The sequence below is a fragment of the Arvicanthis niloticus genome, chromosome 2, assembly GCF_011762505.2.
Source record: "Arvicanthis niloticus isolate mArvNil1 chromosome 2, mArvNil1.pat.X, whole genome shotgun sequence".
Taxonomy (NCBI): domain Eukaryota; kingdom Metazoa; phylum Chordata; class Mammalia; order Rodentia; family Muridae; genus Arvicanthis; species Arvicanthis niloticus.
In genome coordinates, this window is record NC_047659.1 from 6,378,034 (window position 1) to 6,399,264 (window position 21,231).

Consider the following 21,231-nt stretch of genomic DNA (forward strand, 5'->3'; position numbering starts at 1 on the left):
GGTGGTTCACAACCATCTGTGATGTGATTTTGGCATCTCTTCTGGCTTACAGGCATATGTGCAGGCAGAACACTGTATACATAATAAATAAATCTTTAAAAAAATAAAAGAAAAAAGGAAAAAAAAGAAAAGAAATCACCTACCAAGGCTACCACCACTTACCTGTTTTACAGAGAAAGTGTCAAGTTCTATTGTTGGGGACTGGTGACTTAAATAGCTGTCATGGGAACCAAAATCTGTTCTGCTTTGACTTTCTGCTCTGCTTTCTTTTGCTAGCTAAAACAACCATTTAGTGTAGTGTTGTTTCATCAATCTGGTAAACTGGAATAATCTTACAGGTATTTGCATGTTGTTGACTATTCTCGAGGAGCAAGCGATGGACTCACTGTTGTTGGGCTCAGACAAACAAAATGACTTTATGCAATCAATTCTTCACACCATGGAGAGACAATCGGACGGTAATATACTTTACTTGCAAAATGCTTTTGAATAATACTATGATGGTGTGCTTTTAAAATTTTTGGTGTTGCTAGATAGAGTGGTGTCACACACCTTTAATCCCAGCACTAGAGAGTGGAGAAAAGAACCTTTAGGCCCCAGGCATGCTGAGGAAGTACTCTAGAACAGTGTGATCCAGGGGTTGAGTTAGGTCATAGATTCAGACTTTAACTTACAAAGGACCTCTTAGACATTTTATCTAGCTCCTATCTTTGCTAGAGGAAGTGAGTCCAGAGAAGTTAGCTTACTTTTCCATTAATGTAAACCAGAGTCTCTGGGAGATCGATTTGCAAAAAGCGTGTCATTTAACAGTAGGAAAGCCTTGCCAATCTTAAGAGTCTATCTTTATTTACTATTTCATTGATCTCTGATTCTTTAGGATGGCACTGTCCAACATACCCACTAGACTGAAAATTAATTAAAATGAAAAAAATCCAGTTTTCTATTCCTGGTAGCCATATTTTCAAGGCTCAGTGGGTACTAGACAGTATAAACCCACAGTTGCTCTAGATGCCTGGGAAATGAAGCCAGGAACCTCAATTCAGGAAGAACATAAAGTTGAGGCCAGCTTGCATTACATAGTGAGACTGTCTCCAGAAATACCTAACAGCCTCCTCCCACTCCATCCCATCCCCCAAAAGATAAGGAAGCCTGAGCTATATAGTTAATTAGGCTCTAGCCTTTCCTGGGTTGTGAAGCTGATGGTTATGCTAAGCTGACCGTAGGGGACCTGAGAAAGGAATGCATCACTAAAGACCAAGCATGTCAGAACCTATGAAAATATTCTTCACTTGGCTTCTGGAAAGTTGATTGGTGATATAAACCCACCTGTTTATTTCTAGATTTATATTGAGACTCTAGAAGAAATTGCACTATTTTTCTGATGGCAAACATTTTCTTGTTAGATAATTCTCTTGATAATGGCTTTATCAGTATATACTATGTACATTGTTCATTTCTTTCCCCGTGTCTGCACACAGTCTTTAAGTGTAAATCAGTTCTTAAATGTTTCATAATTGTCTTCATTCACATGACTATTTTCTTCCTTATTTGAAGTCTTATTAAATGTAAGGCACCATCAGAAGTTGCGAAAGATACAAAATGTCTAAGGAAATCTAGACAAGAGATAAGTTGTTTTGGTTGGGGATGGTAGAGTACTTGCCTAGTATGCCCAAGGCTCTGGGTTCTGCTCCAGCACTGAAGAACAAATACCAACCAGAGTTTGAAAGGTCTGTGAGAAGTAAAGACTCAGGGTCGAAGGCACCTAACCACTATGAGCAATAAAGTAAGCTGTAGTGCTGGCCTCCTCAGAGTACTCTGGGAATCAGACACCTGGGAATGTTAATGTAGTATGGAATCTAGTAAAAATAGTTATGCTGACAGAGGAGGCATTCTGGAAATATCTGCAAATAACTGATTTGTTTTTGCTACAAACAGATTATGGTCATATGAAAAATTAAGCTTGGAAGCAACAAAATCTTGACTAAGAACTGTGACATTGAAGAATCATCAAAGGCCACTGTGTATTTGAGAGAGGGAAAAGGTGGGAGCATGAGTAGCACAAGTTCAGGAAAAGTGGGCAGCGAGGATAAGAGAGAATGTGTGCTGAGAGTGCTTGCTGTTGGCCAGCAGTCTTCATCCTCAGCATGCAGTTACATAGTAAGCAAAATTAAGGCCCTTGCTGGAGCAGAATTCTTTTTAGATCCTGGGCCTTATGTAGAATAAATACCATTTCTTTTTATTTTACTCTTTCAAACAATACTTAGAATGAGAGAAAGGTGGGGAGAGCGAGAGAGAAGACTGTTTTGTTGATCATCAGTTTTTCATTAATTATTTACTTTTTGCAAAGAGATTATAGTTTTAGAACATGTTGAAAATGTGTAAGTAGGTATAATGGCCCATGCCTTTAATTCCTGTGCTTGGGAGGCAGAAGAATGTGGAACTTTGTGAATTCGAGGCCAGGCTGGTTTATAGAGGGACTTACAAAACAGCCAGGGCCACACAGAGAAACCCTGTGTCTGAGGGGAAAAAAACACTTTAAATTAGATATCATGTTAAATTACTTGCTATTTTGCTTAGTCAGTTTTGGCTAAGAATATTTTAAATATATTTTAGAATGTTTTTCTTACTGTTTTGTAATTTAGTAATTGTTGCATTTTATTTCAGATGACAGCATGGACCCTTTCTGGCCAGCATTACACTGTTTCATGGTGATTCTTGATCGCCTTGGATCTAAGGTATGGGGTCAACTTATTGACCCTATTGAAGCATTTCAAACCATCATTAACAACGAGAGCTACAACAGAGAGATCCAGAATATACGGAACAGCTCCATGAGGTTTGCTAAATGTTAGAATTTAAAATAACGTATTGTAGCTGATTTTCTAAGATTTTTTTTTCCCTTCCAACCCCTTTCATTTCAGTAATTTCTATTTATTCTTAATATTTAAGGACCAAGTTAGAACCGGAGCTACATTTTGATGATATGGTGACGTGCAGCCAGATTGTTTATAACTATAATCCTGAAAAGACCAAAAAGGTATAGACCATTTTTAAAGCTGAAGTGACTCTGTAGAGACAGTGTTCTGTGTAGTGACTGGTTGTTGACTTTATGATGTGTTTGAATCCACACAATCCACTTTATGATGTGTTTGAATTCATAAGGCCCTCTGGGGGGGCTGATGCATTTCATATGGGGCACATGAACTCTAACCACAGGGGAGTATCATAGTAGGACTAGTAGTAATCAAGCCAACTGATAGGATGGCTGAAGTATATAAAGATGTGAGAAGATGTGAATTTGCATTTTCTTGAAGCAATCTTATAATTCAAATGACATTAAGTTGAATATGTAGATCAGAAGAGTAAAAACTTGCAGATTGCATTCCTTTTACAGATGGGGTATCAACACCATTGATAATTGTTTATCTGAATATTGATCATTTTTTCACTTTAGGATTCTGGGTGGAGATCAGCCATTTGTCCAGATTATTGTCCAAACATGTATGAAGAAATGGAAACCTTAGCCAATGTACTTCAGTCAGATATTGGTCAAGATATGCGTGTTCATAACAGCACTTTTCTGTGGTTCATACCTTTTGTTCAGTCACTCATGGATCTTAAGGACTTGGGTGTGGCTTACATAGTAGAAGTTGTTCATCATCTATACTCTGAAGTCAAAGATGTCCTCAACCAGACAGATGCAGTGTGTGACAAAGTCACTGAATTTTTTATTCTGATTTTAGTATCAGTGATTGAGCTGCATAGAAATAAAAAATGTCTGCATCTGCTGTGGGTGAGTTCTCAGCAGTGGGTAGAAGCTGTTGTGAAGTGTGCCAAACTTCCTACCACCGCATTTGTACGAAGTTGTGAGAAGTCACCCGGAAGTACTCCTAGAGGAGCAGCAATAATGTCATCCTTGGCGTTGCATTCAGTGCCGTCTAACTCTGTCCAGCTTGCTTGTGTACAGTTGATTAGGGGTCTCCTCAAAGAAGGTTATCAGCTTGGTCAGCAAACACTTTGTAAGCGGTTCTGGGATAAACTTAACTTATTCCTTCGAGGAAATTTGTCTCTGGGTTGGCAGTTGACTGGTCAAGAAACCCAGGAGTTACAGATGTGTTTGAAACAAATAATTAGAAACATAAAATTCAAAATGCCTCAGTATAGCACTTTTGGGGATCCAACTTCTACATTCAAAACCCCTCCATCTTTTAAAGAAGAAAGTGAACAAATAGACAGGAAGCCTAAAAAAGACATTTATTGCTTAGAAAATTGCAGCCCAACATCTTCTAAAGAGCTAGTGAAAGCTGACAGCCATCGGGTATTGATTAAAGCAAATGCTACAGAAGAGGAGGACTTCAAGCAGCATTACATTGATTTGAATGAAGAAGAGCCTCTTCCAGCTGAGTTGTTCTCTAAGCAGAAAAGTGAGGCTCTTTTTTCTGAAAGTGCTCAAGAGCAAGTTAAAATAAGCACCGAGAAGTCTGGAAAAGAAAACTCTTCATATACACCACCAAATAGAAATGGTCCAGAATGGGGATGTGACAGAGGAGTGATAATATCAACACATTCATTGACTGATTCTAGCAGTGATTTTATGGAAAAAGTATCTACATCAAAAGAAGATGTCTCTAAGGATGGCACTGTTGGTAGAACTTCAAAACCAAGTTTCAAAGTACAGAAAGATGAAATCTGTGCAAAGTTATCACATGTCATAAAGAAGCAACGTAGGAAAAGTACTTTGGTGGATAACATTATCGATCTAGAAGAAAATACAGCTGTGTCTGACCTTGAGAACTGTTCAGGCACAGATAGAAGAGCTCTAAAGGAAGATACCATTGAACATGATGTGTCTTCAGACCCTGTTCTGGATGACGAGCATGAAGAGCAAAAGTCCCAAAACAGTTCATTGTTCAAGAAAGGGATAAAAAGTGAGGAACTGGATAACAGTTCTGATGATGATGAAGGCAAGCTTCAAATCCAGGAAGGCCGTGCCGATGATGATTTGGTATCATTTACAGAAGTTACTGATACTCTGGTGAAGAAAAGTCCATATGAGGGTCCTGTAAAGGTGTTAGTTGAATCAAGAGATAAGGAAATGAGGGCGAGTGCAGCGCTGACTTCTAACTTGGTGGAAGGACAAGTGTCTCATGACAGTAGCAAGCCTTTGGTAGCAGGTCGTCCAATAGACCTCTGTAACATAACTTTAATATCTCAAACCACTGTTATTCAATTTCCATCAGGTTTAAGTAAACAGAATTCATTTCGGCTACAAAAAAGTGATAAAAGATGTTTGACAGCTAACCAAGACAGTACTGCCACCTGCCATGGACAAATTATTGTTATTTCTGATTCTGATGAAGAACAAGATGAGGAGGATGAGGAAGATGAAGATGAAGGAAGTTGTGGTATTGAGGAAAACATCAAACAGTGCAAAGTGTACATGGAGAAAGAATGTTCAGAGCAGCATGGTTTGATAGTTAATACCAGTGTGGAAAAGAAGCTTGTAAAGGAAGAAGAAACAACATGTCCTATAGAATTTGAGGACTCTGAATCTCAAGTTTTTGAGTTTGAAAGTTCATCTGAAGTTTTTTCAGTTTGGCAAGATCATAAAGTAGACAGCAAAAACTCTCTTCAAGAGGAACAAAAAAGCTGTGTAACTCGTGTAGCTGATAGTACAAACAATAACTTGGGTTGTGGTGCAGACTCTGTGTCTGAAGAGGTTGTTAGAAACAAAGCAGAGAGTGTTAAAGAGCATGCAGAACCACACAGTAGTGTTTCTGCTGAGGAATTTTGTAAAATTGAAGTAAAAAAACCTAAGAGGAAACGATGTGACAAAGTTACAGCTGAAGATCCTCAGAGGTCTTCCTCTTCTGTCAGAACTGAACAATCGTCTGATCATAGAGATCTTACTGAAAGTGCGAGTGCAGACATGGAGATGGTAGCTCCCAGTTCAAGTGTTGAGAGAGATTCTACAGTTTTACAGAAGTCTACAAAGCCTCGTACTCACTCAAAACCTGTTAGGAAAGTTCCAGCTTCTAAGGCTACTAAGAAAACACATTCAGACACCAGAAGAGGACAGAATAAGAGTTCATGTTATATAAGTTGTAGAACTTCTCCTGCTATTGTGCCACCAAAGAAGTTTCGCCAGTGTCCAGAGCCCACTTCAACAGTTGAAAAACTAGGTCTGAAAAAAGCTCCTCGGAAGGCTTTTGAGCTGTCCCAGAGGTCTCTGGAATGTATAGTCCAATTACGTGACCACGGTAAGACTGTTGGAGTAGTTGAAGCCCCCAGAAAGACTAAATTAATTTCTCCTCAGACTCTTTCTATCAAAAATAACAAGAAGCTTCTGACAAGCCAGGATCTTCAATTTCAAAGGCTTATGAGATCCAGATCACATCAGAAACGAGACTTTGATTACAAAACTACTGACACTGTAAGAGCAGTGTCATGCATAGTACAGGGTTCAGATGTACTTGCTATAGACTCTGATGAGCCAGATAACCATAGAGGAACGGAGCCACTTGCCATCAGTAATGAAAAACAATTATCAAAATACATGCTTTCCAAACCAGAAGTGGCAGAAGCCACTTCTGATCCTTGGGTGACAGGTATAACTTGTCTTGTGAACCAGTGTGAATCTAGAGTGTTAAGTGGTGGAGTGCCAACAGATGTGGTGATGGTGTCTGCTTCCGAGGATCCTGTGGGTGGAGGTGCTCTCGCAGTGCAAGTTGGGGACGAGGTGGCAGCTCTGAAAGCCGCAGAGCCAGAGTCCAGTAGTGACACAGATGATGACAACTTATTCCTAACACAGCATGATCCTCAAGATATGGATCTGTGCTCACAGTTGGAAAACAACAAAACCATTATCGTGGCTCATAACAAAGATACAGTTCAGAGAGAAGATTCTTTAAGTCGACCTCAGTTGGAGTCTTTGAGTATCACAAAGTGTAAATACAAAGACTGTATTGAAAGCACAAAAATCCAGAGTGAATACTGCACAAGACACTCTGAAGCAAAAGCAGCAGATGACGAGGTGTTTCGTAAACCTGGCTTGCCTCTTTCTGTAGCCAGGCCCTTGAGACCTACTACTACCAAGATATTTAGCTCAAGCAGTGCTTCCCGAACTGCCAATCTTTCCAAGTCTTTGGAAAGTACCACACTTCAGTCAGCACTAAAAAATAAGTCAAGTGGAGCACAGCCTAATTTGAAGGTGACACCACCCTCTTCCATAGGGTCTCAGAAGCCAGTGGCTGAGGTGAAAAGTTTATGCAATATTTTTCACTTTCAGACTCCAAGCAGTTCCAACAAACAGAGTTACAAGCTTACATTTAGTGAGAACAGGCCTATGTCGGCTTCTTCTCCAGTGAACATTCTCTTGCCATCCCAGTCCATCTTTGATACCTTCATTAAAGAAGTCTTGAAATGGAAATACCATATGTTTTTGAACTTTGATAAGTGTGGTGCCCCAACAAGTCTTTGTCAGTCTATCTCAAGACCTGTGCCTGTCCGATTTCAAGATTGTGCAGAATATTTTAATGTTTTTCTACCTTTGATTATATTGAATGCATTTGAAACAGTAAGTATTCTTTAATTCTTTACCCCTTCTGTAGTTAGAGAAGTAATTATGAGCATTTAGCTCCCTCAAGTTTCTGTTCGAGTCTATACTCAGTTTAGTGAGATGGTATTGGAAGATTGGAGTTGGTCAGTGTTTAGACCAGGGACTAGTGATACACACTAGCTTATTCCTTACCTAACATCCTTGGTTGTTGGGTAGAGAATAAACTGTGGGAGGGCTAACAGATCTAGTAGCCTAGTTATAGGTTGCTAACTAGTTACAGAATAGTTTGCAACTTGGGGATAAAATGATAGTGGCTTTGGGTGGTAGCTGTGAAGATGGAAAGGCTATAGAGTACATTTTAGAATATATGACTGATGAGTGGAAATTGAAAAGACGACTCTGTTTTGAGGCTTAACCTGGTTATGTTATAATGTTTACTCCCTGCCAGGAGTAAGGTAGAACTTACTGAGTTCACGTCTCCTGGTTTCTAGGCTAGAGCAGTACATGTCAGGAAAGCCCCTGCTGGATGTTTCTAGCCAAAAATGATGCATAACTTGACAATGGAGTTGTGTTCACCTCTCTGAGGAGTAACTGCTTGTTTAACTTTGTGCAGAAGCAGTTCAGTGCCAAGAGTCATTGATGAACGGTTATATGAGGAACTGAGGGCCAGTCGCAGATTTAGATACTTGACTCAAAAAGTTACTGGTCTCAGAGATCATTTTTAAAAAAGTGTAAAATAGCCTTTTTACACTAGGTCCCCCCCCCCCATAAATTTGGGTTTAGGAGTAGGCATTTTTAACTCATGAAAGATCTTAAAGATACTTCTGGGTTTGATTTGAGGCTTTGGAAGACAAGTATGTGTGACATATAAAAACCAACAGGAAGAATGCTTATGCCAATTCCCAGAGATTGAGAGAAATGTAGGTCAGATGATCTCATTGTGAAGTAGGTGCTACCAGTAAGATCTAGCAGCACATGAACAGTATCAGGGCCACAGGTGACTGCTGAACATGAAAGGTGTCTATTTCAACTGAGGAAAAGTATTTTTAGCCTTTAGAAGTTCAGTTAGCAGATAGAACCAAGTGTGGCTGATGGCTGCTGAATTGGACAGGGCATTGTAGACAACTTGATAAACCTCACAAACTGATCCTTAGGTTTTTCACTTGGGATTCTGTTCTGCTTTTCCTTTAGCCCACTTTGGAACATTTTGTTGTGTGTAGTGGCTTTTAGCATGTTCTTTATTTCTTAGTTTCTTTTTTTGCTTTGTGTAGGTGGCACAGGAATGGCTGAACTCTCCAAATAAAGAGAATTTCTATCAGTTGCATTTACGAAAACTTCCAGCCGACTATAAAAAATACTGGGAGTTTCTGAGTAAGTTCATACACAACTTGGAATATGTAATGTGATGATTGGAAGTTTTTACTTGAGAGATGGCAGGGACTGGTAAGGTGACCCAGTGGGAGGAGCACTTAGAGCTTTCAGCAGTGCTATAGACAGCAGCCAGTGACCAGATGAACACAGCCATGGAAACTCATCTCTTTTAGCTCTAGTTACAGTGTGTGACAGTAAGGCAGAAAACATTACTTGAGATAAAAAGAACAAATGGTCAGAAGTTCAGTTAACAAGTTCTATAATTTTAGTGCATGTGATATATAGAGAAAATATGAACATATGAAAATATGAACATATAAAAAGTAAACTTTTCCTGTACATGTGACTTTCTTTTTTTTTTTTTTTTTTTTTTTTTTTTTTGAGATAGAATCTTTCTGTGTGTGTCTCTCTGGCTGGCCTGGAACTCAATCGTGGACCAGGCTGCCCTCACAAAGATCTGCTTTGTCTCTGTCTCCTGAGTGCTGAGATTCAAGGCACACTGCACAGTCCCCAGTGGTCTAGAGTAGTTCATTCCTCAGCCTGTCTTCACTGCATGTTTTTGATGCCTAAAGAGGACTGTCTAGTTTGTAGGACACACTCTTTGTTTCCTAGACGCTACCTTAGATGTGATGCTTTATGCATTTGGTAAAAATAGAACAGAATAATAGCTTTTCGTGGTGCCGACTGACTCTGATCACTTGATTGCTGAGTATCTTTTGTGAAGTTACTGTTTTCCACAGTCTGTGTCGTGCCCTTTTTTTCTTTTCTGTTTTTGTTTTTATAATTTTTTGGGGGTTTCTGGGATTAGAACCTAGGATCTTTGTATTCTACCTCTGAGCTATATTATAACACAGTTAAAAATTTCTTGTTAAAGATAGTTAGTTTTCACAAGCCCAACTGTGGCTAGGTTTATTCAGTGTTTTTGTCATGCGCATATGTATGTACAAGCACCTATGGTGGCCAGAGAACAACCTTAGGTTTGTTCTCATCAACCCTAGGATCTCATTGTCCTGGATCTCACCAATTCAGCTAGACTGGCAGGCCAGTGAGCCAGAGGGATCTCCATCTTCTGCTTAACCATACTGTATTATTATAAGCATGTATCACCATGACCAGTCTTTAAAAAAAAAAAAAAAAAAAGGAAAAGAAAAGTTGCATGTGTATGCTTGTGGAAGGCTGAAGAGGTGGTTGGACTGCTAGGACTAGAGTTACAGATGGTTATTCGCTATCATGTGAGTATTGGGAGTTGAACCCAGGTCCTGTAGAAGAGCAGCCATCCATTGCCCAACTTGCAGCATGCCCAGCCTCTCTGTGTGGGTTCTGGGTCTGAAACTCAGGTCCTTGGTGGTTGTGAGATAAGCACTTTGATGACTGAGCTACCTCCCCAGTACCTTGAATGATATTTTAAAGTCACTTTTTCTAGGAGTTGAGCTCCCTCACTGAAGAGGGACTTCAAACCCGCCCCCCGACCCCCCCCAAAAAAACCCATTTACTTAAGCTTTTTTTTTTTTAACTAAATAAAAACTAGTGTGTCTGTTACTTTTCAGTATTCTGTTTTGCTTTGTAGAAATTTCCTTTCAACTTTCATTTGAAATGATTATATCCATTCTTACTCTCCTCCCTCCAGGCCCCCAAAGAACCCTATATTACAACCCTCTTTCATATCTTCCTTTTGTAATATATTGTTCAAGACGGGGTTTCTCTGTAGCCCTGGCTGTCCTAGAACTCACTTTGTAGATCTGGCTGGCCTCCCAATTCACAGAGATCCTCCTGCCTCTGCCTTCTAAGAGCTGGGATTAAAGGCTTCTATCACCACCACCCATGTTGTTTTTTAAACTTTACAGAATCCTATAATGAATAAACAATTACAATTGGATTTTTGAAAGTGAGTTAAAAGTCTTTGTGAACTGTCATGTGGGTGTTGGGAAATGGACTTAGGTCTTCTAGAAGAGGCCAGTGCATGTTACTTTGTTCTTTTGGGGGGTGAGGGTAGAGTGAAGTTTGAGACAGGGTTTCTCTGCATAGCCCCTGGCTGTCCTGTAATTCTGCAAACCAGGCTGGCTAGGACTCAAGATACCTGCCTGAGATTAGAGGTGCACAACCACCACCCAGCTGATTTGCTTTAAAGCCCATTGAGCCCAGTTGGTGCTACCTTTCTGTGCCTGGATGTAGGGTCATCCACTGGAATCTGTGGAGTGGAATCATAACAAGCATCCATCCTCCTAAAGTAAAGTGAATTGCCAGTAACTGCTCAGCTAGTAGTGGGACCTGTGGAGCCCTTCTGCTTTCCATGCTGGACTTTTGAACCGGTTAGATCATGGGCCGGTCATGCATCATTATGTGAGCACATCTACCACTGTTAGGGTCTGCATCAGATTTTTAAATTTTTATTGGCTTAGGTCACCCTTTTAATATGTAGAGAGAATTCATCAGGACCTTATACTTTGGAACTTAGTACAAAGGTTTAATTTTTTTGTAAATTGATCTTGAAGAGTTGCATAAATTGCCAATTTTTGTTTCATAGTTTACCTGGAGGAATCAGAACTAGCTAAACAGCTTCACCCAAAGGAAAATGATCTGGTGTTTTTGATTCCTGAGAAGAAATATATGGACAGGCATGGCATGCAAGATCGCAATCATTATTACTGTGGCTATGTTCATAAGTTTCGCCGTACTTCAGTCAGTAAGTAAATAAGGGGTCAACAAGATGATCTCCTTTGCTGTACATTGTGCTTTCTTAGCCCCATTTTTTTTTTTTTTTTCTTTTTTTCGAGACAGGGTTTCTCTGTGTAGCCCTGGCTGTCCTGGAACTCACTCTGTAGACCAGGCTGGCCTCGAACTCAGAAATCCACCTGCCTCTGCCTCCCAAGTGCTGGGATTAAAGGCTTGTGCCACCACCGCCTGGCCCATATTTTGTTATATGCCTGGTTGATCACTTTCCGCTTAGAATTTTCTATTTCCCACCTAAGATCCTGAGTTTACTGCTTACTATTTAAAAGCTTTGTTTTTAATTATATATATGTAGGTGTGTGCATACAAGTGCAGGTGCCTGCTGAGGCCAGATATGCTGGATCCCCTTGGAGCTGAAGTTTACAGGCAGTTAAGAGCTGCCCAGCATCATGGGTACAGGGAAACCCAACTCAGGTTCTCCTGGAAAAAGCAGTATCTTATGTTCCTAACCACTGAATCATCTCTCCTGCCTCAAACCTTTTTGTTGTTTTGTTTTGTTTTGTTTTGTTTGTTTTGTTTTGTTTTTGTTTGTGGAGGGGGTACGGTTTGAAATAGGTTTGTCTGTAAGGCCCTGGCTGTCCTGGAACTCACTGTGTAGATCAGGCTGGCCTTGAACTCAGTGAGTGATCTGCCTGTTTCTTCCTCTATAGTATTGGAATTACAGGCACACTCTGCTACCACCTGACTTTGTTTTAATGCCCTCTTCTGATGCATTCTTCCATCTGTCATTTTTGTGTATCACTTTCAAGTCATCTGTTTAATAACTTAAATCACATTCCAGCCTTGGCTTTCTGACTAATTACTAATGAGAAGAACAATTTATTATTGTAAGACAGCCTAAGCTTGGAAATGTACTGTTTCCATCACTTCCAGCCGTTGTATTGTAGGGATTTCTTCCCCAAAGCTTGAGCTTAAGAACATCTGCCGAGAAATGTGTCTTACACTACAGGTTTTAGTGTTCTCCAGAGGTGGTCAGAATTAATTCTTTGTAACTAAGGGAAGCTGTGGCTCGGAAATAGAAAGTAGCCAAGGTTGTTGCTAACATCAATTTGCAGGACAGAATTGAATCTTTTTTTTTTTTTTTAAGTCAGGCCTTTCTATGTTGCTCAGTTGTTTTTGGGCTAGTAGGTTAAAATAATTCTGCCTTAGCCTCCCAAGAAGCTGCTATTACAGGTTGTGTCATTAGACATGGTTCCAACCCTAGTTGCAGTTTACTGTGAAGTCCAGGTTCTTTATATCAATCTGCTTTTGACAGTTGAAACACTAGTATTCTAACTTGCATGAAAAGATGATTTCCTGATTCTTCATCCTTACTTCATTATGTCTTCAAAGTGGCGTTGATTGTCGTGAGACTGTAACACCAGGGTGCATTTTATGTGATGTGGAAGATTTACAGCACGGTGTGACTGAATGTTTGTCTCTTGGCTCTTGAAAGTGATTGCATTTGCTGATTTATAATAATCTAATTTTCAAGTTCTTTTTCTGAACTCCTTATAGAACAAAACTTTGGAACCTCTGTGTCTGAAAAGTTGTAATTTAAGCCTTTGTGGTCATCTCTTGCCCTTTGCATCTTTCATAATAGCATCTAATTCATTGCAAGTTGACTTTGCATTGCAAGTTTCTGTGCATTGCATCCTATATCCAACCATCATCTTTACACTTTCTCCATAGCACTTTATTCTTTTTGTTTGTATGTTTTGAGTTAGGGTTTCTCTGTGTAGCCTTGGCTTTCCTGAAACTCTGAGATCAGCCTGCCTCCTAAGTGTTGGGATTAAAGTCACCACCATGCCCAGTGTCAGGCTAGTTTTTTTTCTCCCTTGGTTTGCAGTAGAAAGTGATTTTTTTTTTTTTTTAATGTGTAAGGCAAAGCTTTACAGAGATACCTGTATGGACTCTCTTCCTAACTGGGTAGCATTCTGAGTCATTGCTGTATTACCCAGAAATCTACAAAAATACACATCCCATTTTGCTCTTTGGATCTTGTAACGCATGGCTTCTGACTTTTCCTGTCACCTGTGCCAGGTCTGCCTCGCTATATCTGAAATACTTCCCAGCACAGTTCTATGCCTCTGTGTTTGGGCTTGTTGAATGTGCTTATTTTGCACTCTTTCTTCCTTAAAGGACATAGCGTTCACATTTACTCAGTACCATCGTGTCAGGAAGACACCAGCTTGTCCACCTCTGTGCCCACATTCCTTCCTCATCCTGTCTGTTTCTCCAAAGCACTCATTACTTTCTGACATACTTACTTGGTACCTTCCTCTGGAGGACAGGAACATGGTTGATTGTTTGGACTTTCAAGACAGGGTTTCTCTTGTGTAGCTTTAGCTGTCCTGGAACTAGCTCTGTAGACCAGGCTGGCCTTAAACTCAGAGATTGGGGTTTTTTTGTTCATTTGTTTTTTGTTTGTTTTTTTTTTTTTACAGTGAAAACTACAGGTTTATTTCATTTGCAACAGTTCCACACAGTTCTCCACTAGTCATTCAAGTATAAAAATCACTCCACAAAACCTAAAACCAACTCCTGAACAGTGGAAAAAAAAAAACAAAACAGGATAATTTTACATTTAGTAAATATAAGTGACTTAACACATCATGTAAAATACAAATTTTAAACACTTTTGACTAATCTTTTCCATTGGATAATGTTACACTGATGCTTGCTTTTCTCCTCTTTGATTATAGTCCGCAATGGGAAAGCGGAGTGTTCCTTATGCATCCAGACACAAGATAACTTGCCAGTCCGTGTAAAAGAACTTACAAAGTGTATTGTAATCAGTTCTCTGGTAACTACACAGAGGAAATTGAAAGCCATGTCTCTGCTGAGTAGTCGGAACCAGTTGGCCAGAGCTGTTCTAAATCCAAACCCCATGGACTTCTGTACCAAAGACCTACTAACTACAACTTCTGAAAGAATTGTGAGTGCTGATTTGAATGAAGCCAGGAAAGTAAGAGAACTTTGTGTTAGGACATTTTAGCTGCTACGTGGTCCTGTATGCTTGTGCACAGTGGTGTTTGGTTCCCTTCAGTTTTGCAAGGTGGACAAGTAGATTAGCTTATGTCAGGGTAAAGATAAGACAGTAAAGAGGGTGTGTTGACAGAGTACCATTGAGCTGTTCTCCAGTTCTGCCAGTCATCTGCTTCAGTGTTTACTGGGTGCTCACCGTTCAGGAGTTGTTCGCAGATTTTGCAGAGTGAGATTTGTATTTGAAAGAGAGTTGGTGGAAAACTGTGTGATTGTTGCAAATGAAGAGATGAACCTGTAGTTTTCACTGTAAAAAATGTATAGATAGTCCAAAAAATTAACAAAAAATGCTAAAGGAAACCAGTACTTCTAACCATCATTGTGTCTAACACTTTCATGTTCATTATCTAGTCATTTTGCAACTTTGAAGGAGTTGACTTAGTTTAATGAATCAAAGAGGTTAGGAGTATGGCTCTTTAAATTGAAAGACTAAATTTTGACTAGGTCTGGCCATGAAAACTTTTCCACCTTGTGACATTTTATTACTGCCGAAGCAGAGAATTGATTAAATGGAAAATATTGGAATAACTGAAGAAAAGTTATTTTAAGAAAGTTTATTGTCATATTTGTAAAAAGCATTAAAATACAATTATAAGTGGGCTGATAGTTATAGGTACTAACTAGTAATTAGTATTCAATTAGGTTTTTTCTTGTTGTGAAAGGTCAGTCACTTAGATACTTTTTTTGTTTGATATGGACTGGAAGAAAGTTGAACAAATGCTGTTCTTAACTTCTTCCATGTGTTACCACAGAAAGAACTCATTACACAATCTTTTCTATAGATTGCCTACTTAAAAGACTTTAATGAAGACCAGAAGAAAGCCATAGAAACTGCATATGCCATGGTGAAGCACTCACCATCCGTTGCCAAAATCTGTCTGATTCACGGACCACCTGGAACAGGAAAATCAAAAACTATTGTTGGTCTTTTGTACCGCTTACTGACAGAGGTAGGTGTGGTACTGGTAGCCTGGACATGGTTCTGACCCAAATTAAGAGACATGAGTATTAAAGTACCTTTGCCCTTTTACCTGTGTATTTAAAAAGAGATATTATTACTACTATTGTTTTTAATTTTATGTGTAAGGGTGTTTGGGTCACATGTATGTCTGTGTACAACTTAAATACAGTCCCTTAAGGAGACCCGAAAAAGACGAGAGTTCCTTGGAACTGGAGCTGCAGACAGTAGTTAGCCATGCTGTGTGTGCTGGGAAGTGAACCTGAGTACTCTGGAAAAGCAGCTAGTTCTCTTGATTGCTGAGCCATCTCTCCAGCCCCTTGAATGTGTTCTTGAGCTAAATGTTGGTGAACTGAATATTCATTAAGTAATAGCAAAATGTAAGGCCTAGAGCTTCCCAACAGTTGTGATAATAAACTTTATGGCAGAGAAGTGTATGTGTTGTGTATGTATTTTATGTAGGATTGAAGGTTAGGATCTTGTATGTGCTCATAAGTACTGGGCCCGCTGCATTGCTTGCCACAGTAACTTTTATATTGTGGAAGGAATAGATGCTTTCCTTTGACCATTGTGACAGCTCATTGTTTGTCTGCTGTGTGACAAATTGTAGAGCCAGAGGAAGGGCCATTCAGATGAAAATTTCAATGCCAAAATCAAACAAAACCGAGTCCTTGTGTGTGCACCTTCAAATGCAGCGGTTGATGAACTTATGAAAAAAATTATCCTGGAATTCAAAGAAAAATGTAAAGACAAGAAGAATCCTTTGGGTATGATACTCACTTGTTTTTGTTATTTTTCTTTTCATTTTCTTGAGAAGATCTGACACTGCCTTTTAGCAGTTCAGATCAGAGTCAGTTGCAAGTAATACTCTGAAAGCATGACAGACATTTGCTTCCAGTTCCAAAAGCTTAGGTAGGGAGCAGATTACTCTGAGTGCTAGTCTGTGCTGTTCAGTCTTTAGAGAACCGGATTCCTTCTGAATTGGTGCCTGACTGTATTGTGATCTCCATTCCTTAGTGTATATCTTGGTCAGAGATAGCTGCTCCACCTGCAGTATGAGCTGCTCCACCTGCAGTATGAGCTGCTCCACCTGCAGTATGAGTCTTATCACCAAGTATGAGGAGAGGTGAGGTGACAAAGGGAACAAATGAGCTATCTTCTAAGGAGGGTTCCTATATGGCGCTAGTTTCATCTCTACTTATTTCCCTTTCACTGCAAATCACATGGGACATGTCTGTAGTCTGAGGACATATATTCTTGCTTTCCTTTCATATGTACACCTAATAATATACATACAGTTTGTTTCCTCTCAAACGTAATACACTGCCAGTCTATAGCCAAACTTTTTCTTTTTGCCATGTATTTTTAGTGGTGGTGAGCAGAGACAGTATCCTTCTATCCTTCTGTTCTAACTCTGAAGTAATAGCAACTCTGTACACCCCTAAGCTGACCTTGTGGTCCATTGACTGGCTCTCAAGCCAGTTTGGATAGCAGTGTCTGAGAGAGCTGCATGTGTAGTCAAGAGATGTAACTGCAGGTGTTGTGCTCAGCGTGTTCGTAACTGCAGTGGAGCAGCAGAGTTGGGAGTGGGAGGGGGCATCCCTCATAGTAGACACCCACCCTGATGTGGATTCAAGTACAGGTAAAGCTAGAAAGAAACTAACAGTCTGAACTTCTATCAGTGGATAATTATAATTACACATTTTCTGCTTTTCTTTTCCATCTGTTGAGGTGGTACAGGCTATTTTTTTTTTCTTGTGCCTTTGGTAAATCACAGTACCAATTTACGAATGTCATTATTTGACACAGTGCTTGATCACTAATGTGTTTAGCACTTGGAAGATAATGGTCATAAATGAGAACAGCCCATACCTTTTTGTTGTAAAACAAACTGTTTTATACAGTTTGTTATTTATTATTTGTGTTGATTTATTTTGTTCTTTTTGACAAGAAGTTTTTGTGAATTGTGGGTTTTTTTTGGGGGGGGAGGGGGGTTGGATAATTGCAATATTATTTTTTTGGTTTTTTAGACAGGGTTTTTGTGTAACGCTGGCTGTTGTGGAACTTGTACCAAGACAAGGTTTTCAAGCCTGCATTTTACTGAATGTAAACTATACCTTAATGATGATGATGATAATTTAAAGAACAAAATAAATGCCCAGCCGTCTGCCAGTGCTCTTCCATTGCCCTGCTCCAGAATCCAGGAGAGCCACCAGAACTCCATACATCCTAGGTTTTTTCAACTGTCTGCTTTTAGCTTTTAGGAATTCCTCTCTTACATTTTACAGTGTAAAGGATGCCCATTGTAATGTGTAGAACATTTGTAGATATTTAGGATAAATCCCAGATAATCGCTTCCATCTTTCTGATGGAGGCATGGTGAATCAAGCTATTTTGAAAACCTCCAAGTAAGTATTGGCCAGAGAAGATGGTCTTACATTTAGGAGAGGGAACTGAACTAGGATTTTAAAGATCTTTTATTAAAGGTAGCTAGACAATTATGCCATTTCTTCTCCGTATATTTGCTTGGGTACACATGCCCCATTTTTACAGGCAGGAGGATTGTTAGAAGTTCAAGGCCAGTCTGGTCTACTTACTGAATCCAGGCCAGCAGGGACTACATACAAACCTTCTCTCAAGCACCTTAATTCTGGGTGTTTGGGTTGGGAGTAGCCAAGTAAGGTTCTATTTGAATTAATTGCGTAGTAATAATATGGTTATGAAAACTTACTAGGTGTGGTGGCACACGCCTTTAATCTCAGTATCTACATTTATCATTCATTCTTCAAATGTGTTCTTCATGGAACACTGTATAGGGAAGAATTTGAGAAACATTAGCCTAACAATGTGAGCTCTGCATGCACTATCCATATGACCTTCCTAGCTTGTATTGGGTAAAGTGGCAAGTACTTGCCTTACAGAGTTGTTAGTCAGAATATCTTTAAAAAATGTGTGAGAAGTCTTAGTATAGCTCCTGGTGTACAGTTGACAGTTGTTGCCCTTCTCTGATTAATATGGAGATGGGATTTATTATCAGTGTCCTTATTAATTTTATGTCTTTTTATCAACAGGAAACTGTGGAGATATAAATTTAGTACGACTGGGTCCAGAAAAGTCTATTAATACGGAGGTACTAAAATTCAGTTTGGACAGCCAAGTCAACCACAGAATGAGTAAGTGCTGGCCTGTTTGCATTGGTGTTCTGCTGTTTGTATCACAAAGTAATGATGGGGCACTAGTGGTATTTTGGGCACAACTAGTCTAGCTTCTTTCTCATTGTATGTGTTTGTGTACCTGTGGTGTGGGTTTTTTTTTTTTTTTTTTTTTTGCTAGAATTAACATGTGATTTTTAAAATTTATATTAGAAAAAGAATTGCCTTCTCATATTCAAGAAATGCTTAGAAGAAAAGAAATTCTAGATGCTCAACTTGATGAGCTTTCTCGTCAGCGAGCTCTGTGTCGAGGTGGGCGGGAGATGCAGGTATGAACACCTCCTCGCTTGGACCTTGCAGAAGTGACATAGACATGAACCAAGTCAGTGGGTGTGTGATGCTGCTCTTAGTGATGTGGTGTGACTCCGTGATCTGCTGGAGTAGTATGGCTAATGTTGGGGTTAGTGAGCTCTTTTGTAAATTCTATGTTTTATAGACCATAGTCTATAGTCTCTGACAGCCTCAGCTTGATTGTGGCTCTAAAGCCTCATGAGATCGATGGTGCAATTGTATTATTGTATTGCAGTAAAGATTTATTTATAAAAGTAGATGGCTTTTTTTTGGGGGGGGCACTTTTCTGTTGAGTTAAATCTAATTTAGGGGCTGGAGAAATGGCTCAGTGGTTAAGAGCACTGGCCGCTCTTCCAGGAGACCCAGGTTTGGTTCCTAACCTCCATGTGGCAGCTCACAATAAACTAACTACAGTTCCAAGGGTCTGCTGGTGTCTGCTGGTTTCCTCAGACTGTTGGCACACACGTGATAGACACAATGCAAAGAAAACACACGTAGACAGAAATAAAAATAGCCAATGTTTCTAATCAGGTTGAGACAGAGAATTTACTGGCTCATATACTCAAAGTCAAGAGTGACTTAGCTTTCAGTGTGTTTGGATCAAGAAACTTACCTGGTAATGTTTTGCTACCTTTTCTCTCTAGCTCAACCTTTTTTCCATGAGAAGTCAAGTGCCAGTGTTTCTGGGCACCACCACTCTGGCTTAAAATACCATGTGTCGGTTCCAAGGATGCACTCTGATTAGTTTCTGGTTGCCAAGCAGATCTAATCCCTGGTTTTATTTAGGGGAAGGGTGCCATGCTTTTCCATGCCTGCATTATGTTACATGCTCATCACTGTGGCCAGATTGTTGTGTGTGAAGCACCTTAGCATGAATGGAGGAATGAAGCTCCGAGGTTTGAGATACTAGGCAGACAGCAGACATGCACGTGGGAGACAGAATTGAGCCCATCAGGTGTGTAGAGCAGTGTTGGGACTTGACTGGTAGGAAAGAGAGCATGCCGGTTCAGTGAATTCATGGGTAAGATGTGTGAAGTGTCTGAGGTGTGAAGTGTCTGAGAGCTTTCTAAAGTACTTGGTTTTCATGGTGGTTTCAAAATTGTTTTCAGAGGCAAGAATTAGATGAACACATTGCCATGGTTTCAAAAGAAAGGCAAGAACTTGCTTCGAAAATTAAAGAGGTAAGTAAGTAGGTAGTTTACCTGCAGCCGTTTATTTTTGAAACAGTTCAGAGGGCATAAGGACTGAGGTTTGTTTTAAAAAGTATTTAACTTAAAAATGCCACCTGCAAAAGTGGAGACATCAGTGTTTTCCTCTTAGGGATAGGTCAGTATTAAACAGTTTTTCACCAGCTGCAAATAGAGAGTTGCTACCATGAGTGGTTCATGAGACTAGGTTTGTGGATATTGAGAGAGAAACAGTACTAATGTACTAAGAAGGTACTAAGTAATGTATTAAGTTACTTGTAATGTACGAAGAAGGTAGCAACTGTGGACTATTGTGAGCTTTGTGTATTATGAATATAAGTTGAGTGATGGTGGAATGCAATTAGGCACAAAAACATCTCCCTTTTTTCTATTCTTGGCTTAGAGCATAAGCTTTTTGTGCTTTTGTTTGAATCCTGTATCATGTACAGTTGGTCCCAGTTCTGGAACACCCACCCACAGTCCAAAGTAGTTTAGTAGGACAGTTTAAGGGTAACTGGTAGTTTGCATTTTTTGACCAGTGACAAACACAGTTGAATTTAATGTATACTTTCATTAACAGTATAAATAACCTCTAAAGTAGTGTTTCATACTTACAGGTGAATTGCATTGTTCATCCGTGTTGTGAGCTTTGTTGCTCATTGTGTCGTCTGTGCGCTATTAAATTAGTCATATTTGGGAGAACACTCATTACAGTTATGACCAAGAGAAGAGACCCTGGCTATGCTTTAGTACTGGAGCCAGATTGCCACCTTTTCTAAAACTCACATACATTGTTCAAGTCCAGGATGGATTTGTGCAGAGGGATTTCTTGTTTTCTAGAGCTGAGGCTTCCCCTTTTATTATTTTTATGTCACATGAACAAAAAAGGTAGATATTTTA

The 21,231-nt window shown here is 39.6% G+C and overlaps 1 protein-coding gene across 6 annotated transcripts in view; it reads left to right on the forward strand.

Annotated features, from left to right (window-relative positions):
- Positions 1 to 21,231, forward strand: part of Setx (senataxin) — a 50,311-nt gene that overhangs the window by 13,387 nt on the left and 15,693 nt on the right. For 4 of the 6 annotated variants that reach the window (XM_076928360.1, XM_076928363.1, XM_076928364.1 and 1 more), the window contains exons 7-18: positions 339 to 458; positions 2,665 to 2,836; positions 2,950 to 3,037; positions 3,455 to 7,576; positions 8,830 to 8,929; positions 11,454 to 11,612; positions 14,344 to 14,606; positions 15,466 to 15,633; positions 16,252 to 16,408; positions 18,713 to 18,814; positions 19,007 to 19,122; positions 20,254 to 20,325. In XM_076928360.1, the coding sequence (XP_076784475.1) occupies positions 339 to 458; positions 2,665 to 2,836; positions 2,950 to 3,037; positions 3,455 to 7,576; positions 8,830 to 8,929; positions 11,454 to 11,612; positions 14,344 to 14,606; positions 15,466 to 15,633; positions 16,252 to 16,408; positions 18,713 to 18,814; positions 19,007 to 19,122; positions 20,254 to 20,325 (5,639 nt within the window). The remainder of the gene's footprint in view (positions 1 to 338; positions 459 to 2,664; positions 2,837 to 2,949; positions 3,038 to 3,454; positions 7,577 to 8,829; positions 8,930 to 11,453; positions 11,613 to 14,343; positions 14,607 to 15,465; positions 15,634 to 16,251; positions 16,409 to 18,712; positions 18,815 to 19,006; positions 19,123 to 20,253; positions 20,326 to 21,231) is intronic. The other 2 variants (XM_076928362.1, XM_034494576.2) reach the window with 1 other exon arrangement.